The sequence below is a fragment of the Lipophrys pholis genome, assembly GCF_963383615.2.
Source record: "Lipophrys pholis genome assembly, chromosome: 19".
Taxonomy (NCBI): domain Eukaryota; kingdom Metazoa; phylum Chordata; class Actinopteri; order Blenniiformes; family Blenniidae; genus Lipophrys; species Lipophrys pholis.
In genome coordinates, this window is record NC_137647.1 from 26416081 (window position 1) to 26440670 (window position 24590).

At 43.6% G+C, this 24590-nt stretch overlaps 1 protein-coding gene across 4 annotated transcripts in view; it reads left to right on the forward strand.

Annotated features, from left to right (window-relative positions):
- The first annotated feature begins 254 nt into the window (after positions 1 to 254).
- The window catches only part of LOC308124205 (syntaxin-binding protein 4), a 105391-nt gene continuing 81055 nt past the window's right edge, over positions 255 to 24590 (forward strand). For 2 of the 4 annotated variants that reach the window (XM_080487104.1, XM_080487102.1), the window contains exons 1-2: positions 255 to 390; positions 20705 to 20778. In XM_080487104.1, the coding sequence (XP_080343230.1) occupies positions 353 to 390; positions 20705 to 20778 (112 nt within the window). In that variant the 5' untranslated portion in view covers positions 255 to 352. Of the gene's footprint in view, positions 391 to 11661; positions 12068 to 20704; positions 20779 to 24590 lie in introns of those variants that run through there. The other 2 variants (XM_080487103.1, XM_080487101.1) reach the window with 2 other exon arrangements.

Here is a 24590-nt window from a genome sequence, read left to right on the forward strand (position 1 = left end):
GGGTTAAAGTTAAGCGAGTTTTGAACAAGCGGGCCTTGTTAGTGCTCGCACTGTTAAGCTTGACTGGTGTTTCTCTAGAGGGTGTGTTGTTTTTGTTTGGACTGCAGCGTTTTACAGTGTTTACAGTGTCGTAGGACTGTGAGTGTTTGAGTTCCCCTCACAAAGGTCTATTTTTAGCAGCTGGTTGTGCCGTATGGATTTGTGTGTATTATCTGCTCCATAAGCTTATCAGCTCCTCATCAGTCGCCACTCTTCAGATCTGCAAGCAGCTGCAGCGCTTCGTAGGAGGGGACATGCAGAGCCAGCATTAACCAGCAGAATCCGACATTCGGGCCCCCCTCAGAACCAGAGAATGTTCCAGAGGCTCAAAGTGCCTCTGGGTTTTGCCAGGTACGTTTCCTGCTGCGCCTCGGCCACTTAGGAAAACTCAAACAGTCGTAGTTGTAAATCCAGAGATCTTCTGCTAAAGGAGCGTTTGTAGACCGACGTCAGTGCACCGAATCCACTTCTGCACTCACTCGGGTCTTATTTCATCACTCCTTCATCTGACTGTGTATAAGATGAACAATGTAGGCAGCAAATCAGACTGAAAATCAACATTTAAGAGAATAAGTAGCAATAATAGGATTCATTGTAATAAGACAACTTGATTTTAGACCTGATCTTAAACTAATAACAGGATCTGATCCTGCAAAAGGGCCAACAAACTATTAAAGCTGTAAAACTCTGTGATGAAGGTGAACGTCCTGCGCTACCTGCAGAGCGGAGAAGAAGGTGGAAGATCAAACTTATTCTCACTGTGTGTGCATGTTTATATTCATTAGAGCTGCCGCTTGATTCATGAATGTTGATATGATTTATGATTCACAACATTAGTTATGGTAATAGAAAGAGATATAATTCAAAAGCATGTACATGACTAAATGACAAAGTAAATAAGCCAGTTAATAAATGAATGGGTTAGTCAGTAAACAAATTAGTTAATAAATAAGGGAATTTAAAATGTGTAATTAAATTATTTTGCATGCAAATGAGTAGTAAAGTAAATGAGTAATAAATATATACTGTGCATAATAGTAAGGGGATAATTTCATAAATTAGAGGAACATTAGAAGAAATAAAATCCACATCATCAAACCATTAATGAACAGTTTATGCAAAAAGTTATATAACAAGCCAAGCTAAATTCAAACCAGTTTCCATTTGTAAATCAAACAGACTCACAGTTACCTTCATCAGTCAAAACTAAAGAAATCAACAATAATAATAATAATAATAATAATAATAATAATAATAATAATAATAATAATAATAATAATAATAATAATGATTGAATATATTTAAAGGACACCTCTTCTGTAGGACTCATTTCCATGGCACCTATTCAAGTGAAAACACAAACCTTTCGTTTGAGAGTCCCTTTACACGACAACAGCCTCGGAGCTGCGGCAAACACGACTTTTTGAAAATGGCTCCCAAGATTGAAGTTCTGCAGAAGACGGAAACGCTGCCGCAGCACATGCGCACCATGACCGTTGTAACTAGGTGCTGTGGACATGCTCAGGAGGACAATAACAACAACGTTTCCTCCAGAGTGTCATGACTCCCAGTCCTTATCTTTTTTATCATTAGTTTTATAATTGACAGTCATCCTAATAACAATCCACCTTGGTTGCCCGTCCACACGAATGTCCGTGTTGTCCTATTGTTAAGGTTTGTAGCAGTCACAAACCAGTACGGGACCCAAGAGCGGAGTCCCACACAGAGGGAATCGGTTCAAAAGTCTTCCAGGTGCAGGTGAAGGTGTCCAGGAGGTGATCCCAACAAAGGATCAACAAACAAGCTGACAATCTGAAACAGAACGAGACACATGAGTTTAGCACTGAGGACGCGGGACGGCTAGAGGTGGGGTACGAGGACAATCTGGCAGCATCTGCATGGAGGGAGGAGGAATTTAGAGCTCAGGGAGAATGGCGCGCGCGCACACACACGCACGCACACACACACACACACACACACACACACACGCACACACACAGACGGAGACCTGACAGTAGTGTCTTGTTGTTCTCTGCTGCAGGTTTGTGTGGTTTTATTACAAAAACAAACAACAGCTCCCACTAGTGGACCAACATGAAAACTACATAATTTTCAGTCTTTGTGCAGTTGCCATGGAAACGGATACTGCCTTCTAAATATTGCTGTGTAAATGGAAAACTCTTCTGAAACAAAAACACTGAAACGATGTGTTTTCACTTGAACTCATTGCCATAGAAACGGAACCTTAGAAGGTCTGAATCAAACACATTAACCAGGAATTCACTGAAAAGTAATGGAGACCCTGAGTAGTACTAAATACACTCAACAATGGTAGCTCCCATTTAGAGGATATTTTAACTCAAATCCCTTACATGTTATATGTGTTTTACTGGTCAGTTGTACACAACTTTAGAAGATATTCCTGTGTATCACTGTGGTGCACAGTAGACTAATAGGAGTAGTAGTAGTAGTAGTAGTAGTTTATGAGTAGTTAACGGCCAGTAGACGTTAGACTGTTGACTGAACAGTGATTGTGTTGGAGCCACAGTGAAATATTACAAGGTTGGATTGCAGATGCAGATTAATGGATGTGGGATTAAATACCAGTTTGTAAATGGAGAGCAGGGCACTAAAAAGGATGGTAAGCCTCTCCGGCTCTGTTTCACCTCAACAACTCAGTTTTTATGTGTCAACTACATCACTGTGCATAAACATATCCCTTTTTCATCAGTGTATGCTTTTGTTCTCCGCTCTGGATTGTGTTTAGTCAAATTTCACATTTTTACTAAATATCCAACACTGAGTTTACTTCCCACTTGCAGTACAATCCCAATGGATTTCCACCCCCCGAACAAACTGAAAAATCTCAGGATTTACACCATTTACACATACTCTTACAACAAAGGACTATTGTGTCATCATTTGATGAAATGTTTGAAAAAAATCTAATTTTAAATGTCTTTTAAAAAGTCTAACGTATCTCAAGACTAGTTTATGCAGCATTCTGCATGTTTTCACTGACTCACAATGTGTAATTATGTAAAGACAGTTTTCTGTAAGTGTCACCACTACCTGACCTCCAGTGAAGTTAAGAGTAGCAGTTCTACTTATTGAATGTAATTTCATGAACGTTTTCTCTTTCGTTTTTTTTTTTTTTAACCATACGAGGTGTTGTCAGGCTGAACTGGACCTGCTGGTGTGCTGATTGTATTGTAGAAGGATGGGCCTGGTTGAAGCTGTTGGCTTGGTGTGAGTGAGGAGTGACTCCAGCGTGTCCACACTGTGTTTCCTTTGAAGCTTGAACATGGATTATTTTCCTCATGAAAACAAGTGAGATCAGGAAACACTAATGATGAGAGTGTAAGTGTTTATCTGTGTACTTATTTGTTTTATGTTGAATTAATGGGCATTTTTTTGCTGGTAAATATGAAACATACCTGCACATCACACAGACTACAGAGCTTTAGTTAATTAGGGTCCGAGCACCAACCTGTGCTTATTATTAGGGTCAGGGCACTAAAAGCGCAAAGACCCTATTAAAACTGCTCAGATCATTATTATTATTATTACTAAATTGACTTAAAAAGTCGAGTTATAGTGGTTTCCGATCTGGAGCTGGTCCAAATTGGTATAGGAATGAAAAAATGTGTGATATGTCCTCATAAGCATTTTAACAAATAGAATTAAGGTTAAACAAGTTCATTGTTGGTTGTTGGGCACTGTTTATGTGTTACTTAAAATGTCTGAAATGTTTTAACATCAATACATAGTACAGAAAACCGATAGCCAATAGACAAACAGCTGCTCTGCATGTCAAGTTATTTTTCCCTAAACTTTCTCCTTAACTGCCGAATCGGAAGCAACTACAGCTTCGTTGTGACACATCCATCTTTCAGATTTTATTTTTAACTGATTATCACTTTTTCCTATTGAGGTTTTTCACCCATGCGGCAAAGTCACGTAATTAAGAGATATGTGGATGAACTGTGTGTGTGTGTGGGAGGAATGGCAAGAGAAGCGGGCGATCGGACCAGGTCTAGGTACACAGAGCTTTACCTGTCTAGAGTTAATGGCAAATAGATGCTACTGGAGCTGAGCACCAAACCCAGTCCAGGCTCTTGCTGTGAAGCCAGGGAGTTAACCCCAAAGCTGAGGACAGCTTCAAAATGACCAAACAACCCGCACAGTACAGAAAAAGGTGAAAGGAGGAAGAAGAAAGGTGTAGTCAGAACAGAGGTGGTCAAGCATCACTATATAATGTTTCCCCAAACATGATCCCAGTCATTGTATGTGACCGTGGATACAGAACAGCTATGTCAGCTAAATAATGCATCAAAGTTTACGTGTTGCAGACACATTTAGCAGAATTTCCTTATAATCAGAGAAGTGTGTGATGATTGCATCAATGTTGAATCCTCTAGACAAGGTCATTCGTCCTGCAGAAGAATTAAAGTTCGACAAACATCAAATAAACGATAATGCAATACTTATCATGGTGAAGATGTTAAGTAATGAAACCAGCCACTAGGGGGAACACTTTTGTCTACTTGTAGTCCCAAGCCCGGGTAAATGGTGAGGGTTGCGTCAGGAAGAGCATCCAGCCTAAAACTTGTGCCCAAACAATAATGAGGATCACAAATAGGATTACCATACTGGGTCGGTTGAGGCTTGGGTTAACAATGACCGCTTCTGGTGATGGTGACCAGCAGGGCGGCGGTGGAAATTGGACTACTGCCGGTCGAAGACCATAGAGGAGGAGAGGAGGAAGACACAGCAAGAGAAAGGGAGGTCAGCGTAGGGAATCTGAATGTAGGGACAATGACTGGTAAAGGCTGGAAGACGTGATGGAGAGATAGAAGGTAGAAATCTTTTGTGTTCAAGAGACCAGATGGAAGAGAAGCAAGGCCATTGGAGGGGGATTCAAACTGTTGGAAGAGAAACCGAGTAGGGCTAATCCTAAAGGAACAGTTCTGACGCTTTTCCACGAGTGCCTACTTGGTCCAACTCGACTTGACTCGCCTTTTAGGCTTTTCCACTACATGTTAGTACCTGATACCAGGTACTTTTGTGGTACCTGCTCGACCGGGATTCCAAGTGTGCTCTGGCAAATAAACGATGAGATGAGATGAGATGAGATGAGATGAGATGAGATGAGATGAGATGAGATGAGATGAGATGAGATGAGATGAGATGAGATGAGATGAGATGAGATGAGATGAGATGAGATGAGATATACAGGGTTACAGCAGCAAAGCAGGATATCAGAAGATAATCACAGTCCAGATTAAATTACACAAAAATATATTGATGGAAAACAATATACATCAAAAATAGTTAAAAAGAGCCAGAAACTTAAAGATGTAAGTCTGTAAATCAATTAAAATAAAAAAATACAAATAAGATCAGGTGGCAATGACATCTTATAACATTATTATTGTACAGAGGCAGGAATGAATTGTCCGGTGGTGGTGTGCAGTGGTCTACTGGGAGCAGGCTGGGTTAAACAGTCTGACTGCAGCAGGGAGGAAGGACCTGCAGAACCTCTTCTTCAGACACCGCGGGTGGAGAAGCCTGTCACTGAAGGAGCTGCCCAGTGATGTGACGGTACCATGTAGGGGGTGGGAGACGGTCTCCATCAGGGATGAAAGCTTCTTCAACATCCTCCTGTCTCCCACCACCTCCACAGGGTCCAGGGGGCAGCCCAGGACAGAGCTGGCCTTCCTCACCAGTTTGTTCAGTCTGTTTCTGTCTGCAGCCGGAGTGCTGCTGCTCCAGCAGACCACTCCATAGAAGATGGTTGATGCCACTACAGAGTCATAAAAGGTCCTCGGGAGTGCTCCTGGCACTCCGAGTGACCTGAGTCTCCTCAGCAGATGGAGTCTGCTCTGGCCCTTCTTGTAGAGAGCTTGTGTGTTGTCAGTCCAGTCCAGCAAATTGTTCAGGTGAACACCCAGGTACTTAGAAGAGTCCACTATCTCAATGTCCTTTCCCTCAATGTTCAGCGATATGGGTCTCTGCCTGCGGAGGTCCACCACCAGCTCTTTGGTTTTACCCGCATTGATCTGGAGGTGGTTCCGCTGGCACCAGTCCACAAAGTCCAGGTTGAGTTCTCTGTACTCCGCCTCATCGTCGTTGGTGATGAGGCCGACGATGGCGGAGTCGTCAGAGAACTTCTGCAGGTGACAGGTGGATGTGTTGTGGGAGGAGTCTGCAGTGTAGAGGGTGAAGAGGAAGGGAGCCAGGACCGTCCCCTGTGGAGCCCCCGTACTGCAGATGACCAGGTCAGACACACAGTCCCGTGTCCTCACAAACTGTGGCCGGTTGGTCAGGTAGTCCAGGAGCCAGGATGTGAGGTGCGGGTCGACTCCAGTGTGCTGCAGCTTGTCCCCCAGAAGCGTGGGCTGGATGGTGTTGAAAGCTCTGGAGGAATCCTAGAACATGATCCTCACAGTGCTCCCAGCCCTCTCCAGGTGAGAGAGAGATCTCTCCATGAGGTAGAGGACGGCGTCCTCCACCCCGATGCCTGGCTGGTAGGTGAACTGCAGCTGGTGAAGGACCAACCTCTCCAGGGTCTTCATCAGGTGCGCTGTCAGAGCCTGTTGTGGAAGTCCCCATGTGCCCCATGACCCCACTGAGCTGGTCTGCACAGGTTCTGAGGAGTCTGGAGCTGATGCCATCCGGACCGGCTGCCTTCCTGACCTTTAGCCTCCTCAGCTCTCTGTTCACCTGGGCTGTTGTGAAGGTCAGGCTGGAGCAGGGGGGCTGTGGGGGGGTAGTTGTGAGTGTGGATGTGGCTGACAGTGGGGGGAGCAGAGAGTGGTGTACAGGGGGGTGAGGTGGGGGTGGAGGCAGACGGTGGTGGTGGTTGCAGCGGGATGGAATGGGTCGGGGGAGGGGTGGACGTCTGTTCAAATCTGTTGAAGAAAATGTTCAGATCATTCACCCCCTCCTGGTCCAGAACCAGCTCGGTGTTGGAGTCCTTGTGACCCGAGATGGCTTTCAGGTCCTTCCAGACTCCGCTGACATTCCGCTGCTGCAGCTGTTCCTCCATCTTCCTCCTGTAGCTGCTTTTCCCCTCCCTGATCTTCCTCCTCAGCTCTCTCTGCACAGTCCTCATCTCCTCCCTGTCTTTTGATTCACAGGCCGTCCTTTTGTCCCTGAGGACGGCCCTTATCTCAGGAGTGATCCACGGTTTGCTGTTGGCAAACCAGCGTATGGTCTTGGTGGGAACCGTGTAATCCACACAGAAGTTTATGTAGTCTGTGATGCAGTTTGTGAGGCCGTCGATGTCCTCCCCGTGGTCCTCATAGAACCCTTCCCATGCAGTTGTCTCAAAGCAGTCTTTGAGAGCCTCTTCTGCCTCATCGGACCAGATGTTAATGGTGCGGGTCACAGCTGGTTGTCTGTGTACCAGAGGTTTGTACACAAGCAGGAGGTGCACAAGGTTGTGATCTGATCGGCCAAGGGGAGGGAGAGGAGATGAGGGGTATGCCCCCTTGGTGTTGGCATAGAAAAGGTCCAGTATTTTATTGTCTCTGGTGCAGCAGGTGACATATTGTTTGAAGGTGGGCAGAGTAGAGGAAGGAGAGGCATGATTAAAGTCCCCTGTGATGAGGAGGAGAGCCTGTGGGTGGTGTGTCTGCAGCCTGTTTGTGAGCGAGTGCAGGACATCACATGCTGAGTGGGCGTTAGCAGAGGGGGAACGTACGCAGTTATCGTGATAATGTGCGAGAATTCCGGCGGCAGAGAGTACGGCCTCAGGGTGGGGGGCCCGATCATAGCGTCCGACAGGGTTCGGACCGTACGAGTCTCACGCACTACTGTCATGCATGCTCGCTCGTCTGTCTGTGTGAATGACGATAAAGGAGAAAGAGGCTATGCGGAGATGAATGAACGGAGCGATATCGCGTTGGTAGAGCCAAAACCTGACCTAATTTAATCATGACGGCCGCCAACTTTGTATGTGAAACGCTTTACAATCAAAAACAGCACGAAATGCCAAAAGCAGCGCCAATGTAATCCAGAGGAAGTAAAAAAAAAGTAAACACTAGCACTCACCATCACTGGTAGATGAAATCCATCTCTGTAAAATACTACACAAAGTCTTTGGTCTTCTTCTACTCACAGTTTCCATTTCTTCTCCAAACGAGCTCCTTGAAAAAGGTCCAGAAGCAGGTCCGCCATCGTATCACCTGATCTTGCTGTTAAATTCGCCGCCATCACCTCCAGAACATCAGATAATAACAGTGCGTCATCACCACCTGCTCATGGGGCAATCAGTGAAGCTCATTTCAATGATGACATCATGACCAGAACTAGAAACTCGGCTTGCCCGAGGGCGTTCTGTCAATAACATCCGAATCTGATTGGCTGATGATCCTGTCACTCAACATTTAAGCCAATAGCAGCGTCCAGCTTCCATCAGAGGTTAGGGATGCAGTTACTGCTGTGGTGCGTTTAGAGGACGTAGGAGATTTGAGCTCCACAAAGCAGAACCAGTCGTCTGGATAAAGTTGCAGACTGAACAAGCAGCCTAATTGATTCCAGACACAGATGTCAGAATCACTTTTTGATTATAAATAAAAAAGAAGAATCATGTTTGACCCCCTGACTGCTCACCACTGCTTAATGGTGATGTGCCCTGGATTACACCATCTATCGTTCACAAACACTGCCAGCCCTCCTCCTCTCCTCTTACCACTCTCCTTTGTCTTGTCTGCCTGCATCAGCTGAAAACCATCCAACGTAGCGTTAGAGTCCGGTGTTAGCTCCATTAGCCAGGTCCGTTGGCTAACGGAGGCCGTCTGTGACGTTGGCAGATGGCAGGCTGCTTATTGGTAGGCGAGTGAGGACACAGATGAGTCAGTGGATCGGGCCATTCATCCAGCCATTTGTGAAACCCGGTCACAATAAGAATGCTGAGAGATAGCGGAAATGAACCCCATGGAGCAACAAGGAGGTGCAGACGTTTCTTTGTCTGGTGGCAAACGAGGATTCAGCAAGAGCGAGACGGGGCGACCCGCTGCGAGGTTTGGCAGGCGTCCAAGCCATGGATACCGCCGGTGTTTCGGATCAAGTGGTTTCCCTTGCTTGACCGTCCCTTGCCACAGCATATGTTAAAAACCTGACCAAAATCCATAGTGCTCCTAGTGAATGCCATTTACTGCATTTCCATTAAAGTATTGTTTCTTTATCTTATTTCAACATCAGCTGCTATTAACAGGTGGCGGCAGAAGTAAGTCACCAGTTAACAGGGGAACGAGTTAAACCAAAACATAATATTAATAATTTGAGCTGATATCCAACGTGGAGTTGTAACTCCATTCTTCCAAATGCATGTTCGCTCCATATCAGTAGATACAGATTCTATCAAGGGGATTACTTTTGCACGACGGGAAATGGCTCAGATGACTCTGCCCATGCCGTGGTGGTACTATAGTGTAATGGGAAATGAACAATACTAAGCCGAATCGAGTCGGGCCGAGTAGACACTAGTGGAAAGATGCCTTTTGTGAAGAGTGTTTTGGACTTGAAGAGTGTTAGACAGGATCATGAGCTTGAAGGTGGAAGTTGAGGGAACCATCCTGAACATTAGCAGTGCATGTGCACCTCAGGTTGGTTGCCATTATGAGGAGAATGAGGAATTCTGGAGTAAACTGTACACTGGATGAAGTGGTAGAAGACAGGACAAAGTGGTGATTGGAGCAGACTTCAGTCGTCATGTTGGTGAAGGACACAGAGGAGAAAAAGAGGTGCTGTGGACTACTTTTCTAACTTTATGATATAAATCTGAGATTGTTGGTTTTTAAAAGTATTTGCATCCAGACAGCTCATATTGGACATTCAGGCCTCGTTGACACTGCAGGGACATGACACCCAATTCAGATCTTTTAATCACGAGTGACTCATATCCGACCTGTTTTGTGGGTGTGTGAAAGCTAAAATTCTGAATTGTTTCACACCAGACCCAGGCCTCGATAGCATGTGGCACCAATTCGGACATTTTTCTACAGACGACTGCTTCATCATTGTCGTGTGACTGATGTCACAGATAAGCGCCGGAGGAATTGGCTGTGCCAAACTGTTAAAAGCTCTTAAAAGCTGTGCTCTCTTTTTCCTCCTTCTTTCCCTCGTCATGTCTGGATTTTGTCGGCTCGTGTTTAACAACCACTTGAAACTGAATCTACACCAGCTGACCAGCGTTGCCAGATATGGCGGGTATCCCGCAATTGAGGAGCCAAACTCTCTTACTTTTTAACTTTGTTTTATTCATGCATTTGTGTCTTTATGGTGTGTTCATTATTAGACATATAATAGTTTTACGGTTTTAACATGATTTCTACACAGGCTGAGATTTAAGCTGTTTTTTATTGAGGTGTGAGTTTTATGTTGTTTGGGCTGAAACAAGCAGAAACATTGGATCCCAGCAAGAAATTGAAATTGAGCATCAAGACCTGCAGTGTGAACCCAGCCTTAGGGACTGCTCTGAGACCAACTGGTGGCTTGCTGCCTTGTTTTGTGTTTCACTTTCATTTCTGAGCTTCACAACAACATCCTATCCCAAAACTTTATTAACAGTCATCTACCGAAACAACGGTGAGGAGAAACCTTTTAGCCCTCTAATAGTTTGATTTGCAAAACATTGAAAACCACAAATACATAAGTGCTGGACAAACAGTCATTATTTAGGCATTAAAGCCAATAAGCGCAGCTGATTATATTTTTTAAATGTCATTGATGTAATGAGGGTAATGAAACATACATTGCTATTTTTAGATACTGCTGGTCACCTGATTAGCATATCATCACCAGACCTGCTGCCACATCCGGACAAGTTGAGCACATTTGTCCTCTTCCATTGCTCATATTTTGGGCGTGTGTGTTTATTGCACTTTAGCAAATTCTCAGAAATAAAGCTGAGTAATGAACATTGATTTCAGTGTTACCACTTTTTAAGTGTGTAATATATCCTCCTTAGTAGTTTGGATAGTATTTGCTGTTGGCTGAAAACCTTTATTATGGTAATTATTGGTGGAAATAGTTGATCTCCAAGCTCACAGTGTGTTGTGATGTGTTGAACTTGTAGAGCTATTTTTTTTTTTACTATTTTGTGAGACATTGTTGTATGATGAAGCAGGGCATCAATTCAGGAAAAATATAAGTTGAAATATGGAGATAGAAGGTTCCTGCCAAACAGCAATAAAGTACAACATGGCAGCATTGATCTCCATCAATAAGAAAGTCTACAGTAGACTAGTTATCAATCTGGAAAGGAATCTGGTTGTTATTGCAAAAGTGTTAGGATTAACTAATGTTTTATGAAATTTAACACCTTGATTCTTGTTTCTAATACTTATTGACATAAATTAATTTGTTCAGACTAATAACTGACTAAAACTAGACAACAACCTTTTAGAGTTTTTGTTGACTAAAACTGGAATAAAACTATCACATATTGAAATGACTAAAACGGATAAGCATTTTCATCCAAACAATTTGCACAATGAAAATTGATTTTCGCTTCAAATTCGATAAATCGATTAAATCGATTTTTTGCCCAGCTCTAATTTAAAGGTTTAAGATTTAAAGGTTGTGTAAAAACAAACAACAACACCAACAGAAAGAGTGAGAATGTGTGAGGTAACTTCACCAAACAAGCAGCGTTTCCAGTTCTTTGGTTATGTAAGAGAGATTAAAGTGAGGCTGAAGGTGGAGATGTGAGGAGGGACAGTCAGTCAGTAGTCTGGTTAACTGGAATTAGGCGGCTGCCGCCGTGCGCTCACTCTGCCACACTGTCTCTCACACTCACACACTCTCTCACTGTCTCTCACACTCACACACTCTCTCACACTCACACACTCTCTCTGTCTCACACTCACACACTCTCTCACTGTCTCACACTCTCCACCATGCGCGTGGCTGCTGGCTGAAGGCTGAACACGAGGGAGGCTGCGAGACCGACCGACGTCCTCCATGTCAACATGCCAACCTTCTCCGTGATGTACAAAGGAGCCGTCATCATCAGCAGGTACCGGCGCGCGCGGCGCGGCTCTGCGGGGCGTCTCTGCGACGCGACGCGGCGCGGCGGACGCCGCTGCGCGCTCCTCGCTTGCTCCTCTGCGGCGGACTTTACGGGTTACGAGGTCCGCGTGAGCCTCAGGTGGAGCAATTAAAAGGATCAATGAGGTTTAATTGAAGCGAGGCGCGTGCAGAGCGGTGCGAGCGGTCTCTGCGTAAACGCGCGTGTTTCCGTTACGTTAAAACGCAGAGGCGCGGAGTGACGTGGGGTGTTTACTGTGGATGGAGATTAGGAATAGGAAGGAAAAAAAGTGGGAAATCAACACGTAGATTCCGATGATCCACAGTGTGGTTCCATTGTAGTGCGGAGCTGTTTTCTCCATCTGTCGTCTCCTGCTCTACTTCTTCACTCGGGCAGAAAGATTCCAACATCCAACTAAATCACTCTCAACTAGTCTGTGTGGAACCAAGAAGAGATCGACTTATTTGATCTATAAGTAGATCTATTATTTGAGAATAATAATGAATGAATGATAAAATATGTTCAGTATTTTAGGAACGACAAGTTGTTTATCAAACAAATTTTTAAAATTAAGGAGATCGTTAGTTTATCTGGTATTAAATGAAGCTGAGGTTGCAACGTGGTGTCATGGTTAGTACTGTCACCCTGTTTGAGTCTGGTTTGGTTTGAGTCTGGTTCGGTTTGGTTTGGGTCTGGTTTGGTTTGGTTTGAGTCTGGTTTGGTTTGGTTTGGTTCGGTTTGGTTTGGTTTGGTTTGAGTCTGGTTTGGTTTGGTTTGGTTTGGTTTGGTTTGGTTTGGTTTGAGTCTGGTTTGGTTTGAGTCTGGTTTGGTTTGGTTTGAGTCTGGTTTGAGTCTGGTTTGGTTTGGTTTGAGTCTGGTTTGGTTTGGTTTGGTTTGGTTTGGTTTGAGTCTGGTTTGGTTTGGTTTGAGTCTGGTTTGGTTTGGTTTGAGTCTGGTTTGGTTTGAGTCTGGTTTGGTTTGGTTTGAGTCTGGTTTGAGTCTGGTTTGGTTTGGTTTGAGTCTGGTTTGGTTTGGTTTGGTTTGGTTTGGTTTGGTTTGAGTCTGGTTTGAGTCTGGTTTGGTTTGGTTTGAGTCTGGTTTGGTTTGAGTCTGGTTTGGTTTGGTTTGGTTTGGTTTGAGTCTGGTTTGAGTCTGGTTTGGTTTGGTTTGAGTCTGGTTTGGTTTGAGTCTGGTTTGAGTTTGGTTTGGTTTGGTTCATTGTCTTTGCTTTGCCATAAACTGACAAGCCCTCCATCGTTATGTTGGCTCAAATGACCTGTGACCCTCATTTCTGTTTACACAATGTTTCAAGTGAAAACGCATCGTTGATGCATTTTAGTTTCCAAAAATATTTGCATTCACACAATAATTAGTAGTTTGGCCGGATCGGAGCCTCCTGTGGGCCGGTTTTGGCCCACGGACCGTATGTTTGTCACTCCTGATTTCAAACTCTGTCAACAGGTTGAAACCAGGAACCTTGTTGCTGTGACATGTCAGTAAGTAAGGATGATAGTTCTGGTCTGTTAGTATACATGTAAAGAGAATGTTTCCTGTTTGAGTCCCAGTGGGTTTTTCTTCTTTAGATATTTCTCGTCCATGTCTCTCCCACTGTCACTCACAAAGTGAAGGACGGTTTCGTCTGAATCTCATGCACCTTCACATCATTCATATCTCTCTGTAGGTTTACCTTTACTTGCTGTATAACATTTGACTACTTCGTCTGTGGGTTGCTACTGAGAGCCATCCCTCTGAATCTGGTCTTGAAAATAAAACTTTAGATTGATTCAGCCTTTTTACTCTGCAAGCTCTTGAGAAATGATTGTCCTCTGCTTCTTCTGGCCCTTGTTCACAGTTCAGTTGACTTCATTCAAACTGAATGACTAAGTTTGTGAAGGCTGAAGATGTGTGAGGTTTAGAAAAAAGTCTCAAAGGTTTAAAAGATCACTATAATCCAATTACCCATAGTGTAATGTGTAGTGTACAAGTACCAGTAAACCTCTCCAGACCCCTGAGGCCACTGAGCCAAGAAAAACTCCTTGAAATGTTCCTTTATTTTACATTAGACTGGGCAGAAATAGTAACCTCATTTTTGACACAGTCACAAGTATATCAATTAATATTTACAGACACTAAATAATCAAAATAAGCAAATGGACCTTGGCTGTTTATTTGAAGTCTGTTGCAGCTTTACTTCCATGTTTGGACTCATTGTTCTGCTGACTGAGCTGCAGCTGCTGGACTACACCGTACGCTACACCGTACGCTACACCGTACGCTACACCGTACGCTACACCGTGGAGAGACGATTCTCTCCTGTTTGTATATAGTGCCTTTGTGACGTCATACACAGAGATGTATGTTCGTCCCCAACAACTTGACTTTGTTCCATCAATGTTTTCCCAGCAGTGTGGCACACATCCCAGAGTAAAGCTTTTTTGTGATGCAGTGGTTTCTTCTGCGGTGGAGGCCTCATTGTAGATGACTAAGTCCCTTAAGTCTGTGAAAAGTCTCTGTAAGTCCTTACAGTTTGATGCGAGCTGTTTAGTCGTGACAGAAGGTGGTGACAGTAATTTAAAGTAGCTTTACTCTTGGCTCACATGTTCTGATATGACTTTAGGCTTGAAGATTATTTTTAGATTCACAAGTTCACTTAGTTTTTCCAAACACAATATAAATGAAGATAAGGTATATTAGACCTGTTCATAGTCTTTTGTTGTTGTTGTTCAAGTTCTGTTTTTTATTTTGGATAACATAAAAATAACATTCAGACATATTTTTCATTATTTGCTGTTTCCTCCCTGTCGCACCCCATCACAACACAAACACAAAAGCCAGATAGCTCAGGAATGAAAGTTCTATGTGGGTCAGAACGTAGGTGCTTAAGACAAAACACAATAAATAAGCAGACAGATAAACTGAATATACAGATTCAAAAAAAGAGAAACAAAATAAAATCTACAGTAAAATTTAAATGAAAGTACATCAGTAATGTCATTGGGGTGCACACTCTCCAAATAGGTCAAGGAAGGTTGCCAGACGTCATAGAATGTTTGTCTCGATGCTCTTGTGGAGGATTGATTCTTCTCCAGTGGAATACAGTCCGTGGCCTCTCTGACCCAGCCTTCATTTGTGGGGGAATGTTTCTTTCTATTTTTGTGACATCATTCCTCTAGCGAGGACGGTACAGAAAGCTATCAAATTCATCTTTGGCACAACTAAATGTACAGTTCTTTTAGTGACTTCAAATATTGCAATAAATGGATGCGGTTCTACTGTAGTATTAGATATTTTTGACAAGGTGTTAATGATTGATTCCCAGAAGCTGTTCAACTTTGGACATGTCCACAACATCCAAACTCCTGCATCACGGTGGCTGGTTCTTGTTGACATCGGTCACATGTGGGGTCAGTTTCAGTTTTTATCCTGCTCAGTTTTGCTTTAGACCAGTGAAGGCGGTGTACAATCTTTGAATTGAACCTCTGAATGTTTGAAGCACATAAAGGATGAAAACATTCTATGTATTATTTGTTGCCAGAGCTCATCTGAAAATGGTTCGCCAGTGTTCCCATTTAGTCTGCAGTGATTCCACTGCTGTTAGTTTGTGCTCAAAGATGGTAGTTAAAGTAGGTTTTGCCTCTGGTTGATATTTAAAAATTGAGTCCAGAAGGGATGAAGGAGGTTAAGAGGGAAAGGAGTCAGAAGTTTGATCAGTGAAGCTCCTAATCTGAAGATATCTCTAAAAGTGACCAAGGTAGATGACATTTTTGTACCAGCTGCTCAAAAGTCCCAAAGACATTGTCGCAGTAGAGATCATACATTGATGGAATTCCATGTTTTGACCAAATACAAAAAGCCTCATCAGTGTAGGATGGGAGAAACATGCAAGGTTTCTCTGGACGAGCGATGAACAACAGTCATTAAGTGTAAAATGGCGTCTGAACCGGTGGCATATTTTCAGCGAGTGTATGACAACAGGATTTGAAGTGAAACTAGAAAAGGCTGTGACAGTGGAAGTGGAGCAAACAGCAGTGACACCAGTGAAACTCTACCCATGATGCATTAGGATCATTGTCCTTTCAAAATAACATTGTTTTAATATTTGTGGCCCAGTAATTGAATAAAAAACTTGGACGTGCCTTACCGCCTGCTTTACAAAATTGCATTGTTTAATTCGAGGTGGCGTCTTATTCCAAATAAAGGAAGAGATCTGACTGTTGAATGTTTTAAATATTATTTAGTTAAACATTTTGAGAGACAGTGAAAGAGGTACAGGAATTCGGGGAAGATGTTCATTTTAACAGTGTTTATTCTTCCACTCTGTGAAAGTTGTAGCAAGTCCCATTTTTCTAAATCTTGTTTTATTTTAGAGAGTAGATGGAGCTTGTTTGCTTTATACAGGCCCGTTCATAGTTTGACATACTTGTTCTTGTAGTTGTATTTATATGAGTGTGGTCACCAGTTCTTTAAAGGTCGGCTGACTGACAGTCATTGAGGCTGGTTTCGACCCAGCGGTGCCCCTGGTTGTTCCCTCTGACGGAGCAGGAGTGTCAGGTTGCTGCTGGGGAGCCTGTGCACATAAAATATTGATAATCCCACCTTCTCATCTGTGGGTGCAGACAGAAGGGAAGTGGTAACATACCCTGTCTTGTAGACTTCACTCCAGATTATTAAAATAAACTCAATATACAGTTTACTCCTAATATGTCTCGCTGTTTCAGTCCACCTAATATACTTTGATTTATATGAAAGCGTTAATCTTTAATTGCTTAGAGCAACCAAATTTAGATTAGGAGAAAAGGAAAATTAAGCTAAATCCCAGTGGTCACTTCTTGTGATGTGCTCTTACATAAGGCTACAATATTTTCTGCCAACTTCGTCAATGAGAGATTACTGCTCAGTGCACAGCTCTGATCACAATCCACTTTAGTCACTTAAATCTGTCTTTATAACTCGAAAGGTGTCGGGTGTGATGTTTTCATCCAGAAACAGTCTAATACTAAGTAATTCATTTTAGCAGAAAGTTCAAACTTTAGAACGTGAACACAAGCTTTGAACAAGCTCGTCAGCTTATCGGATATAGCAGAAGCTGGTGTGTGATGAGCCTGATGCCAAATTACAAGCCCTCAAAGATTTGTGTGAGCAGGTTAGGAGCTGGTGAAAGAAGGAGGACTTTCTGGAAGTACGTTGATCAGAAAGACGTCAGTAACTGAACTGAGAGGATGTTTAAAGAAGACCCGGTGTTTGTTTTCTATTATGAACTGTAAAATCCCCTTTGGGGCAATTTTGACTGAAGGACCCATCAGTGGCAGCCACACAGGGGGGAGCTGAGGGTCCTGCTCAGGGACACACTGTGCATGTTTTGGGACTGTGGGAGGAAACCCAGAGGGCCCCGGCTGGATTAGAACCAGGGCCTTCTTGCTATGAGGCCACAGTGCTAACCGCTGCGCCACCATGGGGCCAAATGTATGATGGGAATACAGACTCCGAGCAGCATAGGTCTCCTCAAGTGATTACACACTATAATTAGGTGCTTCATACCAAAAAGAAGCCTTTGAAAATCCAAACATGACTCAACCGCAATTTGCACTACAGCGGCTTGTTTTGAGCCGCGGTTCCACCGTACTTTCTGTCGCGGAGCATCGCGGGGCGGGACGGGTTTTCGTGCAGTCCGACTGAAAAGTTGTGGATGGTACAGAAAGAACCCGTGACCGCCGGCTACGATTTTCCGCGACCCCTCAGGTACCTAGCACCGAGGAACGGGTCTGTGAGGAGGAGCCACAACGCAGCCGTCTGCTGATTGGTCAGTGGTGATCGCTGCTCTCGACTTTTCTGCAATATTTAAATATTTAATCAGCCGTAAACTTCCGTTGTTGTTTACTTCCGCTGCTTTGTGCTCACTGGTTGATTTGTTAACTGGTTTATTGAAATGTCGGCGGGACACAACATCCTGGTCTTTTAACGAGATCCAGACGCTCCTCTCAGGAACGGGAGGAGGAGCTTCAGCAGGAGCTCCTCCTCTCAGGAACAGGAGGCGGAGCTTCAGCAGGAGCTGGACGCTGCAATGAGAAAGTTGAACCTGAGTCACAGAGAACAACTTGGACGGCCGCCGGCCGCTTCCATGTTTTTCACTGGACTCGTCTCTGAGTCGTTCACAACCCCGCCTACATTTTATCCATACTTTCTGTGGTTCGGACGGCGTGACAGAGTTGGTCCTGGGTGCGCTCTGTCATACCGTAACCTCCCGCTCCGCCCCGCTCCGCCCCGCTCCGCCCCGCCCCGCCCCGCCCCGCCCCGCCCCGCCCCGCCCCGCTCCGCCCCGCTCCGCCCCGCTCTGCCCCGCCCCGCCTCGCTCCGCCTCGCTCCGCCTTGCTCCGCCCCGCCCCGCCCCGCCCCGCCCCGCCCCGCTCTTTTCCAGGACTATGGTTCAGACGAATGGCTCATTTGAGAGTTTTCAGGAGATGTAGATGTAGATATCTTACACTCGTTCAGGTAGATGCACCTGTCCAGGAGGTAACTCGTCTTTGCCAAAGTGTCCTTTGGAATAGGCTTCAACTCTTTCATGATAAGCAGATTTAGAGGACGTATAGCTGGACAGAGGTCACAGACCTTTAGCAGTCACCATAAAGAGAACAGGACATAACATAAAGTAGTGTCATTTTTAAAGCATTTTCACTCAGTGGAAGAATAGTAGTAAGACCTTTGGTCTTATTGGCTTTGTCCTCTCATGTACCAACACCTCGCTGTACAAAGCACAGTGACATTGTCGTCATCACAATAATGAAATGTGTATTTATATTATGCCTAACTTACTCACTAACTTAGTATGCACTTGTTATCAAGGCCAACGGTTAGATGACCCTTCACTGATTTTCATCTCAACATAGTTGTTTTTCTGGAGAGGTTGCTTCCACACAGTGATTCTTCTGAACCAGAGAGGAACCATGTACAAGCCTTTTTGTATTCCAATAAATGGTGGGAGTCCAGGGGAGCAGATCCCAGGGACAGGGGGGACATGTCCACCCGAGATCTGCACCCAAGAGTGGGAGATATCACCACCTAATCATTAACATTCTAATCCTTGTATTCAGAATCAGTGAACGCACTAACACAGTGGCTGGTGACTCACTATTGGTTTGACTTCCTCATGTTTTTCCTTCATTTAAATCTTCATTCATAACTCTTTCCATTGCTTTTTTTAGTTGGAGAACAAAAATGTTTTATTTTGGAGCTGCATGTAAATATAGGTCACTAACTAGGGCTGATTTCTGCGGCTAATGAGAAGAGGGGGGTCTTTTGGTTTGTTTCGGTTCATCCTGTTCTCTATGATGTGTTTCACTGATTATATTTAATTTTCATGATGCTCACAAGCTTTTTGTGGGCTGTTTGTGTTTGCATGTTTTCAAGAGTTTTTTAAGATGGAGAAGATTAGTCTAGATGTCAGTGTGTGTTTCTGAAGGTCAGGGTGAAGGTCACTGATTGAAGGTCAGGGTGAAGGTCACAGAGTGAAGGTCAGGGTGAAGGTCAGGGTGAAGGTCAGGGTAAAAGTCAGAGTGAAGGTCAGAGTGAAGGTCACACAGTGAAGGTCAGGGTGAAGGTCAGGGTGACGGTCACACAGTAAAGGTCAGGGTGAAGGTCACACAGTGAAGGTCAGGATGAAGGTCAGGGTGAAGGTCACACAGTGAAGGTCAGGATGAAGGTCAGGGTGAAGGTCAGGGTGAAGGTCATAGAGTGAAGGTCAGGGTGAAGGTCACACAGTGAAGGTCAGGGTGAAGGTCAGGATGAAGGTCAGGGTGAAGGTCAGGGTGAAGGTCAGGGTGAAGGTCAGGGTGAAGGTCACACAGTGAAGGTCAGGGTGAAGGTCAGATTGAAGGTCAGATTGAAGGTCAGGGTGAAGGTCAGGGTGAAGGTTAGATTTGAGACGACTAGAATGAGTTTGTGTGTCCTGGTGACTCTAAACATGACAGTCGACTGTTACTAAGAACATTCTCGGTTGAGGTTTCGCTAAAACAGCTGATAGTGTATGTTTTTACTCTTGTTCTCTTGTACTCTTTTTACTGGAAAGCACTTTGGCCACCTTCAGTGTCGTAAAGGGCTTTAGAAATAAATGTTGATTGAAATAAATGTTGATGAACAAGTGCCAGAGCTTCTGGAACTCCAGTTCATCAGTGTCAAGACTTTAAACATTGGAGTGGCTGGGATCTGTCACAGTCTCTGTTGTTGGTTTGATGGTTGGATAGATTGTAGATGCCAGCAGCCACGAACACATGACCACCCACTACGACAAAAGAAATCACACTCAGCAAGGCTTTGAGCTAAATATAGTTTGTGGAGCCGGAGCTCGGTGCTGCGATACAGTCAAGTTAAAATGTACATACTTTGAATGTTCTCCGTCATGTTTTCAGCTCCAGCAGTGTCGATTGGTGTAAAACTAAAACTGGCTGAAGGATTGTACTTCTGGGAGTTGCCGTGATGATAAGATGAAAAGGACAGCCTTCACTTAGTTACAACAGTAAAAAATATGAAGCTGCAAAAACAGCACGTGAACAACTTCTAACTCAGTGTTTGATGTGTGAACTAATTATTCTTCCTTCCCATTTGTCTCGCCCCTCTTTGTCTCTATGACAGGACACTAATGGGTCCATACGGAGTGGACCGGGCTGTTCATTCCATGGAGTTTACAGACTGTGAGAATGGATTGGGTAAGTCCTTTTGATTGCAAGGCATCTGCTAACAGAAGTAATACACAAGCATTTCTTTGCGGCTGTTGAGGTCAAATTTGAACCTTTGTGGCTTTTTTTCTGTTTCTTCAACTTCAGCGTGAAACTGTGGAATTCGTTGTTCCTGCAAATACTTATTTCTTGTGGACAGCAAAGTGCCTACAGGCACTCCATTAGTCTGCTGTCTGTGTACACAGAGTTGTCGGTTCCACTGCTGCCTGGCAGGTGTGCAGTCATAACAGCAATGTGGGCGATTTCTTCCATGGGTTTTTGGACGTGCTCCTGAAAGGTTTTGAGACTGTGCACACCCCTTTATGACTCAGGTGATGCAGAAGCTTCATGTTCCCTGGAGATGAAGGTGAAGCAGCTTCAAGCTGTGCCTCCCTTGGATTGAGAATTCCCATAAAAAAAGAAATGGCCGAGGGTAAGGTGCAGCTAGTTCCTGTGCCTCATTGTAATGCTGAGAACTACTTTCATGTGTTTCGAGTGCAACTCAACTGATCCGAAGGCTTCAGGCCCTGAACTGGTAATGTGTCTGAAGCACACAATCCAAGTTCTCACATGTTTGTTTTGCTTTTATCTGGTGAGTATAAAGAATGAACAATCCCAAATAACTACTGAAATCTACAACCTCTTTCAAGAATGTCAGGCTTTGAAAGAAAGGTTTTCTCAGCTTCATCTTATTTTAGTGTTCTAGAGTATTTTAGGTACTTCTATCCTGCAGAACATGTTGTGAAGTTTACGTGCAGTAAACACCTGTGTGTTTGGTATCTAGTTGGTGTGTGGTTGATGTTTCCTGCTGGGCAGGTTGGACGTGGCCTCATGTTTTATCGCCACATTAAGCTAAACAGCTGAAACTTTCTGATCTTTTCTACATTTTCTTTTTTTAGATGACATGATTTCAAAATCTCTGTCCATCGTGAGTAAAAACAAACCCAGAAATTATTTGCAACTTTTTTTTAACCATCAAACCAGACCTATTGGGTTATTCAGCTTATTTGTATACTAAAAAATATTTGTTTAAGTTGTCATTTTTTTTATAGTTAGAATAATTATGAATCTTAATTTATGGTACATTTTATGCTTTTGGCTGAAACTCTGGTACATGGCTACTGATTCAAAGTGCGTAATTCCATTGGACTTGATGTCAGAGATGAGATGCGTGGTACCATAACAAAGGCCACTCGCAATACAATTTATTTACATGAAATAAAATCACATATCACTACTTAAACTAACAACATAATGCATAGGTTTATCCAGTCACCCACCACTGTCTGTCACTTCAGCCTGATTATGAATCACTGAAATAATGTAAGTCCTACTTTTAGGGGGATTTTCTCTGCTGAGTAGGTATCCTCGCTAAGTATCAGTGTTTGCCTGGGAGGGGAAGTAGGTCATGTGGCAAAGCCCTAACCCACTTAACCCAGCTGGGTTAAGAATGCAGGAGCTGCTGTTGTTTTTATCCTTACCTCACTTTAACGTCAGCACACTGTGGAGCTTGTGCCTGAGAGAAAACACCAAGTCCCAGTGCATGAATGCAGAAGCAGCCAGACTGGAGGGTTCGTTCAATGGGGGAAGCTTCACTAGATTAAAAGGACATAAAATTTAATTGAAATGAAAATAGTAACTCACTAATAATTCCAGGGTTCACACACAAACACACTCAGACTTCGGCCTCAGAATCCTGTAGCGGTAGTGAAGGAGTGAATACATGGAAACGTTACAACATCCTGCTGTCATGAGGTTAACCTCATGTACAACTCTTCATTCTAAAGGTTGAAGTTAACGGAGTAACGTGATCTTAGATTTAACTTCTCTAAATTTAAGAGCACCACAAATTGTATTTGAAGCCACATCCTAAGATCCTTTTCCAGGATGAACAGATAAAGGAGACGCGGTATCACCAAGTGTGACCAGCATAATCTGACCACAAGCAAAATAAGTACATTGAGAATGACAGAGGGCCCAAAAATGTGCCCTGTGGCACACCACTAACATAAATTCAGCTGTAGAAGGAAACATTTTGCCTCTGTTTGTTTGTTTCTGCATGTTTTATCGGTCAGGCGTCCAGGGGTTCAGAGTGTGTAAACTTCAAATTGTAAAGCAGTTGTGATAACATTCCCTCTGCGCCTGGTAATACTAAAGCATTTTGTGTGGTTTCCTGTGAACAGAGACATTTCTTGATGCAGTTCTGTGTGTTTGGAACATTTTTTGTCAATGAATACTTTTTCATCTTTATGTGGATGAAGTCTACAAGCACCATCATGACTTTAAAGGGGTCATAATGTGCTAAATTCATTCAATGATGGTTTTCAAACATTAATACCTGGACTGACGTCCCAGAAGTGAAGACAGTCTGTCCTCTCTGTCCCTGGCTTGTTCCAGGTTTTAAAAAGTGTGTTGCTCCAAGCAGCCAATCAGAAATCAAACCCTATATAGTGTCATCGGGGGTTTAGCCAATCCCAATCAGGGTAGGCCCTCCCTTTGACTCTTCCCACAATTAGGCAGCTCTGCTCTGGCACATGGCGCCACGAGAGAAAGTACTTCCTCCTCTTCCCAAGATGGGCATGTGTGGGCGGAGCCAGTCCAGCTCACACAGACACAGCAGATTCGGAATGCAGCTCCTATGATCTAATATTCAAATGAGGAAAATCAAGGAGGAGCTAGAAACTTAGAATACTGAAGGTTTCTGGACCGACCACCAAGTGAAAATGTTGGAAAGCTCAATAATGACAACTTTAATTCTAAATACTTAATCTCTTCTAGCAATATTGTGTCACCAATAAAAGGATTATCTTGAAAGCATTTACTTTCTCTAAAGCCTTCAATGAAAAAGTTAATTATTAGCATGGTCCATGACTTTTTGAATTAGAATGTTTCGAGGAGTCGTGGTTTGAAATGCTGCCACAGCAAGTATACAGCAGGACCTTTCATGTGTAGATTTTAGAAAGTCTTACAGTGCAACCCAGTCTCACTTCAAATTGTTTTATACCAACATTTGTCCGTGTCATCAAGTACGTTTCATCTGCCTAGTCTTTTCTGCTGGCCGACTTCAGGTCACGGGACTGCTGAGAGGAAGAAAAAACATGGCGGACATCACTTCTATTTTTAATAGAAATTGCCAAATATAAAGATAGGTTATATAAAGATAATATAAAGGTTGGCTTCAGCTTCGTTTTCATAGATTCTCCAGTGATAAATTGTGGTTGCAGTCGTTGCTTCAGACACTATTAATGAACCGGAGCGAAGTTGATGTCGAGCCACGGCTCTTAAAACTAAAGTCATACATTTGACCACAAATTGATTTTCAAAGCATTACTAAATCTTTTAAAGATTAATGAAATGCATCAATGCGTTTTAGCGACAATACAAACTATAGAATGTAACAATATTTGTATTAGAATTTACAAAAACAAAAAAAGGAATTCCACTATTAGCTGTGGACAAACGGAGGTATTACACAGTTTGGCGTCTGGGTTGACCAGTGCCTGTGTGGATTTTCACTAAGGTGCTGTGAAAATGTGAAAAATTCCCACAATCCAAAATGTGTTTGGTTTACTTGTCACTCTTAGGCTACTTTCCCACTGCAGGCCAATATGACCTAATCCTAATGTTCTTCTCAAGTGAGCCATATCCGATCTGTTTTGCCACATCGCAGTGTGAAAGTAGCCTCAGCAGTGTGTAGGTGGTGTCTGGGATGAACTGTTGGCATGTCCAGGGTCTTCCCTGCTCTTCATCCAGTGTCAGTCAGATAAACTGAACTCTGTTATTCAAACTGTGGTTGTGTCCTG